The following is a 13,143-nucleotide window of genomic DNA, read 5'->3' on the forward strand; positions in this document are numbered from 1 at the left end:
TGATAGGTATCAGCTTTAGTTCAGTACGTCACAATAATGGTTCAATATTTAAACTTAGTTTTAGGATTTTATACTCAATGTTTCATTTGGCTCTCGAGTCCTTCTACATAACTCGTTAATCATCATTTAACTTCTGGTTCATCCGAGCCATAATAAGGACTGAACTAAACACACAATTTGATTATTATGGGATACTACTTTATCTCACTGTAGTAATAGATAATACTGTTGTCAATGTGACAGTACAAGTCACAGTGATAATTTGGTTTCGGGGTTATATTAACGTAGTATTTGCTGTTTAACCTAATCACACATAACTTAATTCAGAAAGTTAATGTTAGCTAAATTTGGATGGGAAGCAGTGGTGTAGTGGTATTGTCACTGGACTAGTAATCCAGAGACCCAGGGTAACGCTCTGGAGATACAGGTTTGAATTCCACCATGGCAGGTGGTGAAATTTGAATTCAATAAATAATCTGGAATGAAAAGTCTAGTGATGTCCATGAAACCATTGTCGATTGCCGTAAAAACCCATCTGGTTCACTAATGTCCTTTAGGAAAGGAAATCTGCCATCCTTATCTGGTCTGACATACATGTGACTCCAGACCCACAGCAATGGGGTTGACTCTTCATTGCCCTCTGGAAATACCACTCAGTTCTCAAGGGCAATTAGGGTTGGGCAATAAATGCTGGCCGAGTCGGCAAGGCCCCCATCCCATGAACAAATAAAAAAAAATTCAACATAACTCATCATTAAATAGTTAGTTAGCAATCAGATGGCTGGCAATGTTAACTGTCTGTAGAGTAGCAGAGAGCTCTTGTACTAGTCCTGTTTCAGTCTATAGCTTGGATAATAATGTAAAAACATTAGAGAACTTGCAGGTGGTGTAATTCCCATGCATCTGCTGCCCTTGTCCTTCTAGGAGGTAGAGATTGTGCTCTTGGAAGATGCTGTCATAGAAGCCTTAGTGAATTGCTGCAATGCATCATGTAAATTGTACACACTGCTGCCATTCTGTGCGCCAATGGTGGACAGAGTAAATGCTGAAGGTGGTGGATGGGGTGCCAATCAAGCAGGCTGCTTTGTCCTGGATGGTTTTGAGCATCTTGAGTGATATTGGATCTTCACTCATCCAGGCAAGTGCAAAGTATTCCATCATACTCCTGACTTGTGCTTTGTAGATGGTGAACAGGCTTTGAGGAGTCAGGAGGTGAATTACTCATTGCGGAATTCCCAGCCTCTCATGTGCTCTTGTAGCCACAGTATTTATATGGCTAGTACAATTCAGTTTCTGGTCAATGGTAACCCTTCAGGATGTTGATAGTGGTAGATGCAGTGTTGGTAATGCCATTGAACGACAAGGGGCAATTGTTAAATTCTCTCTTGTTGGAGATGGTCATTGCCTGGCACTTGTGTGGCACAAATGTTACTTGCCACTTTTCAGCCTAAGCCTGGATATTGTCCAGGTCTTGTTACATTTGGACACGGACTGCTTCAGTATCTGAGGAGTCGTAAACAGTGCTGAACATTGTGCAATCATCAACGAACATCCCTACTTCTGACCTTATGATGGAAGGAAGGTCGTTGATGAAGCAGTTGAAGATGTTTGAGCTGAGGATACTACCCTGAGGAACTTCTGCAGTCATGTCCTGGAGTTGAGATGACTGGCCTCCAACAACCACAACCATTTTCCTTTGTGCTAGGTATGACTCCAACCAGCAGAGAGTTTTCCCTGATTCCCATTGACTTCAGTTTTGCTCGGCTCCTTGATGCCACACTTGGTCAAATGCAGCCTTGATGTCAAGGGCAGTCACTCACACCTCACCTTGGGAGTTCAGCTCTTTAGCCCATATTTGAACCAAGGCTGTAATAAGATTAGGAGCTGAGTGGTCCTGGCAGAACCCAAACTGGGCGTCAGTGAGCAGGTTATCACTAAGCAAGTGCTGCTTGATAGCACAGTTGATGACCCCTTCCATTACTTTACTGATGATTGAGAGTAGACCGATGGGGCGGTAATTGGCCGGGTTGGATTTGTCCTGCTTTTTGTATACAGGACATACCTGGGCAATTTTCCACATGGCTGGGTAGATGCCAGTGTTGTAGCTGTACTGGAACAGTTTGGTTACGGGTGCAGCAAGTTCTAGAGCACAAGTCTTCAGCACCACTGCCGGAATATTTTCAGGGCCCATAGCCTTTGCAGTATCCAGTGCTTTCAGCTGTTTCTTGATATCACATGAAGTGAATTGACTTGGCTGAAGACTGGCATCCGTGATGCTGGGGACCTCCAGAGGAGGCCAAGATGGATCATCCACTTGGCACTTCTGACTAAAGATTGTAGTAAAAGTTTCAGCTTCGTCATTTGCACTCATGTGCTGGGCTCTCCCATCATTGAGGGGGACGGGGATATTTGTGGAGCCTTCTCCTCCAGTGAGTTGTTTAATTGTCCACCACCATTCATGACTGGGTGTGATAGGATTGCAGAGCTTAGATCTGACCCACTGGTTGTAGGTTTGCTTAGCTTTGTCTATCACTTGCTGCTTATGCTGTTTGGCATGCAAGTAGTCTTGTGTTATAGCTTCACCAGGTTGACACCTAATTTTTAGGTATTCCTGGCTTTGTGAAAGGGAAATTGTGTTTAACTAATCAATCAGAGTTTTTTGACAAAGTAACATTTAAGTTGGATAAAGAGGAAGCAGTAGTTGTGGTGTACTTGGATTTCCAAAAGGCAATTGATAAAGTCCAACATCAAAGGTTACCACACAAGATAAGAGCACATGGTTTTGGGGGAACATATTAGCTTTGGATTAGTTAGCATGGATAAAGGATTGATTTACTAATTGGAAGCAGACAGTAGGGATAAATGGGTCTTTTTTGGATTGGCAAGCTGTAGCTAGTGTACTGCCACAGGAATTAGTCCTGGGTCCTCAACTATTTACAATCTATCAATGACTTGGATGAAGGGATCAAATATATGGTAGCTAAATTTGCTGATGACACGAAAATAGGTAGGAAAGTAAGTTGTCAAGAGGAGGTAGAGGGTCTGCAATGGGATATAGTTAGGTTAAGTGAATGGGCAAAAAATTTGACATTTTTGGCAAATTTGATCAAGTATAATGTCAACTTTTCCATTTTGGCAGGGAGAATAGAAAAGCAGTATACTATTTAGAACTAGGTGGAATGGTCTTTCAGAGAGCCAGTGCAGACTCGATGGGTCGAATGGCCTCCTTCTGCACTGTAAAGATTCTGTGATTTAAATGGAGAGACATTGCAGAACTTGGTGGTACAGAGGGATTTGGGTGTCCTAGTACATGAATTACCAAGTTAATATGCAGGTACTACAAATGATCAGGAAGGCAAATGGAATGTTGGCATTTATTGCAAGAGGGATGGAATATAAAAGTGAGGAAGTTTTACTGCAACTGTACAGGGCCTTGGTGAGATCACAACTGGAGAATTGTGTACAGTTTTTGTCTCCTTATTTGAAAAAAGATTGCATTAGAAGCAGTTCAGAGAAGGTTCACTCAATTCATTCCTGAGATGAAGGGCCTATCTTATGAAGAAAGATTGAACAGGTTAGGCCTATAATTATTGGAGTTTAGAAGAATGAGAAGTGATCTTATTGAAACATATAAGGCCTTGAGGGAACTGGACAGGGTGGGTACTGGGATGATGTTTCCTCTTGCGGGGGAAATTAGAACTTGGGGACACAGTTTAAGAATAAGAGGTCTCCCTTTTAAGTCAGGGATGAAAAGACATTTTTTTCTCTCAGAAGGTTATTAAGGTGTGGAATTCTCTTCCCCAGAAGTTAGAGGAGGCTGGGTCTTTAAATTTATTCAAGGCTGAGTAGATAGATTTTTGATAGGCAAGGAAGTCAAGGGTTTTAGGGTGCAGATAGGAAAATGGAGCTAAGACCACAACCAGATCAACCATGATCTCACTGAACAGTGAAGCAGGCTTGAAGGGCTGATTGGCCTACTACTGCTCCTAATATTTATGTTCTTAAGAATCATATGTAGACAAAGGGCTAAATTCAACAGTGTAAAGCAACAATGGTCTTTTTAGCTCAGTTTTTACAGTGGAAGATTGAAGTGGGACTGTAGGAGTAACCAGAACCAGATAGCAAGTATCCCACAATACTGAGGAAGGCTGGGGGTGGAATAGTGGAGGCACTAACCCTAAGTTTACAAAAATTTTAGGAAATGGTAATTTGACCAAGGGACTGGATGATTTTAAATCCCTGCCGAAGAAAAGGACAGAGGACAAACTAGAAAATCATGAGCTAGTTGTCGTGCCTCAATTGTTGGTAACCTCCTATGTCTAAGTTTCGTAAAATCTCGTGCACCGAGGATGGACCTTGTGCACAATCAGAGCATACTAATGACTCATGTTGTCTGTAATAAAGAAATGGTCAGAAAATTGCAGTATACTTTAGAATTCTTGATCGGCACTATGAGGGAGGGGTGAGGGGGAGGTAGGGGCTGAACATCACTGCCCAAAGTACAAAGGTGAAAAATTGTTGTAATGTGTTTTTTTTTAAACAGTGTAAATCAACTATGGTCAACAACTGGTTTTGAAATTTTTAAAGGGCCCTTAGATAGCACTGATTTCCCTACTGGTCTGCCTGAGGACCTCAGGAATAAAATTTGAACGGTTCTGAAAAAATGTCCTTGATCTGAAACATTGGGTGAAATCTTCCGTTGGCTGTGAGGGTCTTGCCTGCCAGCAACAGACCCACGCTGCCTCTTCTTTGGAAGGCTCACCGGATCTTATGTCAATCAGGCAAATCCAGTGGGCCTTCCTCAAATCAAAAACAGAATTACCTGGAAAAACTCAGCAGGTCTGGCAGCATCGGCGGAGAAGAAAAGAGTTGACGTTTCGAGTCCTCATGACCCTTCGACAGAACTTGCGTTCGAGTCCAAGAAAGAGTTGAAATATAAGCTGGTTTAAGGTGTGTGTGTGGGGGGGCGGAGAGATAGAGAGACAAAGAGGTGGAGCGGGGGGGCGGGGGTGTGGTTGTAGGGACAAACAAGCAGTGATAGAAGCAGCTCATCAAAAGATGTCAACGACAATAGTACAATAGAACACATAGGTGTTAAAATTAAAGTTGGTGATATTATCTAAACGAATGTGCTAATTAAGAATGGATGGTAGGGCACTCAAGGTATAGCTCTAGTGGGGTTTTTTTTTTATTTATATAATGGAAATAGGTGGGAAAAGGAAAATCTTTATAATTTATTGGGAAAAAAAAAATTGGCCTACTACTGCTCCTAATATTTATGTTCTTAAGAATCATATGTAGACAAAGGGCTAAATTCAACAGTGTAAAGCAACAATGGTCTTTTTAGCTCAGTTTTTACAGTGGAAGATTGAAGTGGGACTGTAGGAGTAACCAGAACCAGATAGCAAGTATCCCACAATACTGAGGAAGGCTGGGGGTGGAATAGTGGAGGCACTAACCCTAAGTTTACAAAAATTTTAGGAAATGGTAATTTGTCCAACGGTGCCCCGAATACATCAGATCGACAACCCACCGTCCCGTGTGATGCTTCCACAACCGACTAGCCACGTCAATGCACTGGGACACGTCGGATCGCCACCGAAGCGAGGTGCTGGCCAGGCGGCCAGCGAAAGGGTCTCCCCATAGGGGAGGAAGGCAAATATTTTTTCCCAATAAATTATAAAGATTTTCCTTTTCCCACCTATTTCCATTATATAAATTAAAAAAAAAACCCCACTAGAGCTATACCTTGAGTGCCCTACCATCCATTCTTAATTAGCACATTCGTTTAGATAATATCACCAACTTTAATTTTAACACCTATGTGTTCTATTGTACTATTGTCGTTGACATCTTTTGATGAGCTGCTTCTATCACTGCTTGTTTGTCCCTACAACCACACCCCCGCGCCCCCGCTCCACCTCTTTGTCTCTCTATCTCTCCGCCCCCCCACACACACACCTTAAACCAGCTTATATTTCAACTCTTTCTTGGACTCGAACGCAAGTTCTGTCGAAGGGTCATGAGGACTCGAAACGTCAACTCTTTTCTTCTCCGCCGATGCTGCCAGACCTGCTGAGTTTTTCCAGGTAATTCTGTTTTTGTTTTGGATTTTCAGCATCCGCAGTTTTTTTGTTTTTAGGCCTTCCTCAAATCCCTGGAGGCAGAAGTCCCACCTGCACAGAGCTGCCGGCCAATCAAAGGCTAGTAGTTCCTGTGATTGACAACTCCCACAGCACAGGCTGTGGCTGCTGTCAGAACAGCACCCTCCTGGAGTCACAGGACCCAGAAGAAGGGTAAATGATGTGGGGGGAAGGTGGGAGTTTCTCGGGCTGGGAGTCATGGGGGGTGGTGGGGGGGTGGGGTCAGAAGCAAGGGCAGGGGGGTGGCTGTCAGCAGGTAACCCCCCTTGCAAGATCCTCATTCTCTCAATTAGGCGCTGAGTGCCTTTGATCGCGGGATCCCCTCTCTTCCCCAGGTAACAGGCACTTTTTTTTTTACCAGTTGTGCAGGCCGCACATCAGCAGGCCCATCTGGAGCTGAGTTAATCCCAGCAGCTGCAGGAAGAGGCCTGTAAATTGTCATCAGTTGGACACTTAAGGGTCTTAATTGGCAGTGGGGTGAGAAAGTTGACTGTGGACCTTCCCATCCACAACTTAATTCCGGCAGAACAGGATGGCGGCAGGGTTCAGGTACACCATCACCCTGCCTAATTAAGTGACCTTCCCACCTCCAAGCTCACCGCTCTGGCAGAAGGTTCCACCCCACAACTCTTGTTTCTTTCCACAGATGCTGCTAGACCTGCTGAGTGTTTCTAGCATTTTCTGTTTTTATTTTCTATCAGATTTGACCAACCTGGAGATAAAAAATACACAATTTTAAATAGTAAGTGTAGTCTGTTTGAAGGTCTTGGCAGACAAGAAGTGCATGGTCGTTCAGCCTTCCAGACACAATTCCTTTTACCATTTCTTAACAATTATAATCCTTCCTCCATATATTTGCTCAATTTGCCAAGTTGTTCAGTTACACCTTAGCTAAACCTCGGTGCTCATGCCTCTCCTGGTCCAGAATCATTCCTCAAGTTCCAACTAGATTCCCATTTGCGCACACATCACTGTCAGTGAAATATATCTGCAATGATCCAATCATTCGTGTGTTCATTCACATTCACTTCATGTGCTCTTCAAATGAATCCATCTTTTGATCAAACAAATGTTCCCTTGCAAATGATGAACATCTTTTTAATCATAGTAGCTGGATTTCTAACCAAATCCTGTCAGTTAAAATGCTAAATATCAGGAACGTAAAAAACATAGTTAAGCTTTGAACAAATGGTGGCATTCATTCCAAGTTGTACTCATCATTGGGTTGTCAACATTTCAACAGGATCATGCGGTCAACAGCTCTTGTGGGGAACAGCATAATTAGAGGTCATCAATATAAGAGAGTCACCAAGAAATATTGCATCAGTTTTGCAATGGCTGCACTCAGCATTTGTCTGTTGTGATTGAATTGTGTGTGGAACTCTGCTTAAATGACAGGCCTGAAAACATTAACAATGGTAGAGGAAATACTGACAACACCGCAGCCTGTAAAGATTAGCTGCACATATACCTGTTTTGTTTCTATAATATATAATTGAAGGAAATTCCTGCTCACCCAGTACTGGATATCAGACGAACAGTCGGACAGAATATTCCTGGACCTGCAGGGGCAGGCTTGATGGTAGGATTGGAAGCATTTATTTATTTATTCTTTCATGAGGTGTGGGCATCATAGGCTAGGCCAGCAAATGCTGCCCATTCCTAATTGCCCTTGAGAAGGTGGTGGCCTCCTTCTTGAATCGCTGCATTCCATGTGGTGTAGGTACACCCACAGTGCTGTTAGGAGTTCCAAGTCAAAACTGGGCATCCATGAGGCACTGTGGGCCCTCAGCAGTACCAGAATTGCATATAACCACAATCTGTAACCCCATGGCCTGGCATATCCCACGCTCTACCATTACCATCAAGCCAGGGGATCAAACCTGGTTCAATGAAGAGTGCAGGAGGACACGCCAGGTGCAGCACCGACATACCTAAAAATGAGGTGTCAGCCTGGTGAAGCTACAACACAGGACTGCTTGCATGCCAAACAGGGCTAAGCAATCTCACTACCAACGATCAGATTTAAGCTCTGCTGTCCAGTCACATCCAGTGGTGAATAGCGATGGGCAACTAAACAATGAACTGGAGGAGGAGGCTCCACAAATATCCCCATCCTCAATGATGGGAGAGCCCAACGTATCAGTGCAAAAGACAAGGCTGAAGTATTTGCAACAATCTTCAGCCAGAAGTGTCGAGTCGATGATCCAACTTGGCCTCTTCCTTAGACCCCCAGCATCACAGATGCCAGCCTTTAGCCAATTTGATTCACTCTACGTGATGTCAAGAAACGTCTAAGGCACCAGACACTGCAAAGGCTATGAGTCCTGACAACAATCTGGCAATAGTACTGAAAACTTGTGCTTCAGAGATAGGTGAGCCCTTAGCCAAGCTGTTCCAGTACAGGTACAAAACTGACATCTACCCAGCAAGGTGGAAATTTGCCCTGGTGTATCTTGCCCAAAAAGCAGGACAAATCCAACCTGGCCAATTACTGCCCCATCGGTCTACTCTCAATCGTTAGCAAAGTGATGGAAAGTGTTTTTGACAGTGCAGTCAAGTGGCACTTAGCAATAACCTGCTCATTGATACTCAGTTTAGGTTCTGCCAGGGGCACTTAACTCCTGACCTCATTACAGCTTAGGTCTAAACATGGACAAACGAGCTGAACTCAGGTGGTGAGGTGAAAGTGACTGCCCTTGACATCAAGGCAGCATTTAACCAAGGGTAGCATCAAGGAGCCCAAGCAAAACTGGAATCAAGGGGAATCAGGGGGAAAACTCTCCACTGGTTGGAGTCATGCCTAGCACAAAGAAAGATGGTTGTGGTTCTTCAAGGTCAATCATCTCAGTCCCATCACTGCAGGAGTTCCTCAGGGTAGTGTCCCAGGTGCAACCATCTTCAGCTGCTTCATCAATGACCCTCCTTTCATCATAAGGTCAGAAGTGGAGATGGTCACTGATGATTGCCCAATGTTCAGCACCATTCGTGACTCTTCAGATACTGAGGCAGTCAGTGCCCATATGCAGCAAAATTAGGGTATCAATCATGCTTGGGCTGATAAGTGACAAGTAACATTCAGGCCACACAAATGCCAAGCACTCCAACTCCAACAAGGGAGAATCTAACCATCTCTCCCTGACATTCAATGGCATTACCATCACTGAATCCCTGCTACCAACATCCTGGGGGTTACATTGACCAGAAGCTGAACTGGACCAGCCATATAAATAATGTGGCTACAAGACCAGGTCAGAGGCTAGGAATTCTGCAATGAGAATTCACCTCCTAACTCCTCAAAGCCAGATAACAATCTACAAGGCACAAGTCAGGAGTATGATGGAATACTTTCCACTTGCCTAGATGAGTGAAGATCCAATATCACTCAAGATGCTCAAAACAATCTAGGACAAAGCAGCCTGCTTGATTGGCATCCCATCCACCAGCCTCAGTGTTTATTCTCTCCACCACTGGCGCACACAATCGCAGCAGTGAGTACAATTTACACAATGCATTGCAGCAATTCACCAAGGCTCCTATGACAGAACCTTCCAAGCCCATCATCTCTACCACCTAGAAGGACAAGGGCAGCAGATGCATGGGAATTCCACCACCTGCAAGTTCTCCTCCAAGCCAAACACCATCCTGAATTGGAACTGGAATCGTTATTCCTTCACTGTCGCTGGGTTAAAATCCCGAAACTCCCTTCCAAACAACATTGTGGGTGTACCCGCAACACATAGACTGCAGTGGTTTAAGAAGGCAGTTCAACACCACCTTCTCAAGGGAAATTAGAGATAGGCAATAAATGCTGGCATAGCCAGTGATGCCCACATTCCATGAACGAACAAATTTGTGGATTGATTGAGATCTCCACTGGGATCTTCCTGGCAGTGGATGAGCCCTTCACTGGGGGATAGGTCCATTATGTGCTTGGAGGCAGCTTGCTGGCAGTAGGCCTGAGGGGACCCACAAGGCCTCCTACACTTACTCCCGCCATAGCCATCAGAGGGTCACAACTCCAGCCACTGGCAATACTGTGGATGGGAAGGGTGGCCTGGCAGCTGCGGCCACATTTCATTTTATTAAAAATTCGATCTTCTTCAGAGGATGCCTCAAGATGGAGACGCCCTCATGATCCCCATCCTGCTGCAGCAGTGCACTTCTGGCAGTGGGGACTTTGGCTTTCCAAGGCTGCAGGTCCTCTGATTGGGCCTGCAGCCTCAGAAACCTGCCCACCATCCTTAGCAAACCTTGAGGTGGCATCTGAATTGGCTGCCTCTTGGCAGATCTTCCAGGTGGATGTCCTAACAGCCAGTGTGGCATCAGGACCCAGGAACAGCCCCAACCCTTGATTAATTTTCAGAACTCAATATTCTGTCCTTAAATGTTCGAACAGATGCATTGTCTGTTCAAACAGAACAGACTTTTTGGTAACTGCCGAGGGTTCCTGTTATTGGCTGCAATATCCTGGCAGTGGTACAGTAGCTCTACCATTAAAATGTTAAAAGGGACAATTGGCCTCTTAAAGGGGCAAAAATGCTCTTAAGATTTACCAAGAAGCTGCTTTGTTTGTCTTGGCAGAGACCAGGTTCTACAGAGCAATGAAGTGGAGGTCAAATTAGAGGGAGCTCAGGGTCATTAGCACCACTTGTGGTGCATGTTTTTACATTATTATCCAAGCTATAGACTGAAACAGGACTAGTATGAGAGCTCTCTGCTACACTACAGACAGTTAACATTACCAGCCATCTGATTGCCAACTAACTACTTAATGATGAGTTATGTTGAATTTTTTTTTATTCGTTCATGGGATGGGAGCATCGCTAGCTCGGCCAGCATTTATTGCCCATCCCTAATTGCCCTTGAGAATTGAGTGGCATTTTCAGAGGGCATTGCTGTGGGTCTGGAGTCACATGTATGTCAGACCAGATAAGGATGGCAGATTTCCTTTCCTAAAGGACATTAGTGAACCAGATGGGTTTTTACGGCAATCGACAATGGTTTCATGGTCGTCACTAGACTTTTCATTCCAGATTATTTATTGAATTCAAATTTCACCACCTGCCGTGGTGAGATTTGAACCCACGTCTCCAGAGCATTACCCTCCAGAGCATTACCCTGGGTCTCTGGATTACTAGTCCAGTGACAATACCGCTACACCACTGCTTCCCACCCAAATTTAGCTAACATTAACTTTCTGAATTAAGTTGTGGGTGATTAGGTTAAACAGCAAATGCTATGTTAATATAACCCCAAAACCAAATTATCACTGTGGCTTGTACTGTCACATTGACAACAGTATTATCTATTACTACAGTGAGATAAAGTAGTATCCCGTAATAATCAAATTGTGTGTTTAGTTCAGTCCTTATTATGGCTCGGATGAACCAGTAGTTAAATGATGATTAACGAGTTAAGTAGAAGGACTTGAGAGCCAAATGAAACATTGAGCATAAAATCCTAAAACTAAGTTTAAATATCAAATCATTTTTGCTACAGGCTGAACTAAAGCTGATACCTATCACTGCATTTGTAACCAAGACATACCATCAAAACTGTAACTGCACTTATTTAGAATGAACATAAGTGCGGCTGAGGGTCTGAATTGATTTCAATATTTGGATATGACTGAACAGTTTAAATATGATAGTCACACAACCAAATGTCATGAGTCTTAAATGATATTATTCTATTTAAACCAACATCCCCATCCCTTATTTTAAGTACTGTAATTTACAGGCTGCATACTTACCCGCAATGCTTCATATTCTGTGGTTTGTCCATTCGAACTGCCAATTTAATTTTCAGATCCTGATCAGTGCTGTTTTTTGAAACAACCATTTTATGTAAATCAGCTGATTTTGGACTATTAGGTGTAGGATGCAAAACAACCTGAAAAAGAACACACAAGCAATAGTATTTCATTGACTGGTGCAGTGTAACTATGAAATGGATTACCGTCATTGGGAAACACATAACTGAAATTTGTTTGCCATGGAAAAAAAAATTGGGAGGCAGGATTATTAACATTCAGATCTGGCTAGACATGTCACAACTAAGGAATAGTATGCTATTCCTTCTTGGATCTAAGATATATACTATAACGATGTGATGAAATCTGCATGGTTGCAGAAACAAGAACAGTAGCACAGGTGGGATTCATCAATAACAATTAAGAAATAAACCCATTTCTACAAAATTTAATGACATTCACCATGGAGAATGTTAATGAAAAGAAATGTGTCAGTTGAGGCAATTCTGTTTAATTTTATTTTCATCATTTGGGTTCATTTATGTTTAGTTGTGAAATTAATTCTGCAGAATTATTAACTGCTCCTCCAATGTAACTTTGTCAAATACCATGCTTAAGTCTAAATAGGGTTTCCATCACATTTACTGGTGTCTCTGTCTGTTACAGTTGCTCTTACGTGTGCATTTATTAATTTGATGTCCGTCTACTATAGTTCACTTGTGTTTGCTGTTACTGGAGTACCTGTCACAGCTGTATTCCTTTGTTTATGTATTGCTGGTTCAACTGTATGTTACAGATGAACTTGTATAGCTGTTACTGGTAATCTTGTTTGTGTGGTTTTATATGTGCATTTACCTTTACTGTATCTTGTGTCGCAACTGCATTTGTGCATCTGTCTAGTGCTGATGTGTACCTGTACAATTCCACATAAGCGTTTGTTTATCACTGTTGTAATTGTGTTATTGATACACTTGTGCATTTATCTATTATTGGCATGTCTGTCTGTATATTACTAGCGTGTATGCTGTGTATGTCTTCATGTGTATTGCTAGTGTGTCCGTCTGTGTCTTGCTGCTACCTCTGTCTGTCTGCCCATTACTGGTGTGTCCATCTGCCAGTCTCTGGTGTGTCCAACTGCCCGTCTCTGGTGTGTCCAACTGCCCGTCTCTGGTGTGTCCAACTGCCCGTCTCTGGTGTGTCCAACTGCCCGTCTCTGCTGTGTCCAACTGCCCGTCTCTGCTGTGT

General features: G+C 43.3%; 1 protein-coding gene across 2 annotated transcripts in view; it reads right to left on the bottom strand.

Annotated features, from left to right (window-relative positions):
• Window positions 1-13,143, bottom strand: part of cadpsa (Ca2+-dependent activator protein for secretion a) — a 563,574-nt gene that overhangs the window by 254,958 nt on the left and 295,473 nt on the right. For both annotated transcript variants that reach the window (XM_041192084.1, XM_041192085.1), the window contains exon 8: window positions 11,899-12,038. In XM_041192084.1, the coding sequence (XP_041048018.1) occupies window positions 11,899-12,038 (140 nt within the window). The remainder of the gene's footprint in view (window positions 1-11,898; window positions 12,039-13,143) is intronic.

Source organism: Carcharodon carcharias, chromosome 7, assembly GCF_017639515.1.
Source record: "Carcharodon carcharias isolate sCarCar2 chromosome 7, sCarCar2.pri, whole genome shotgun sequence".
Classification (NCBI taxonomy): domain Eukaryota; kingdom Metazoa; phylum Chordata; class Chondrichthyes; order Lamniformes; family Lamnidae; genus Carcharodon; species Carcharodon carcharias.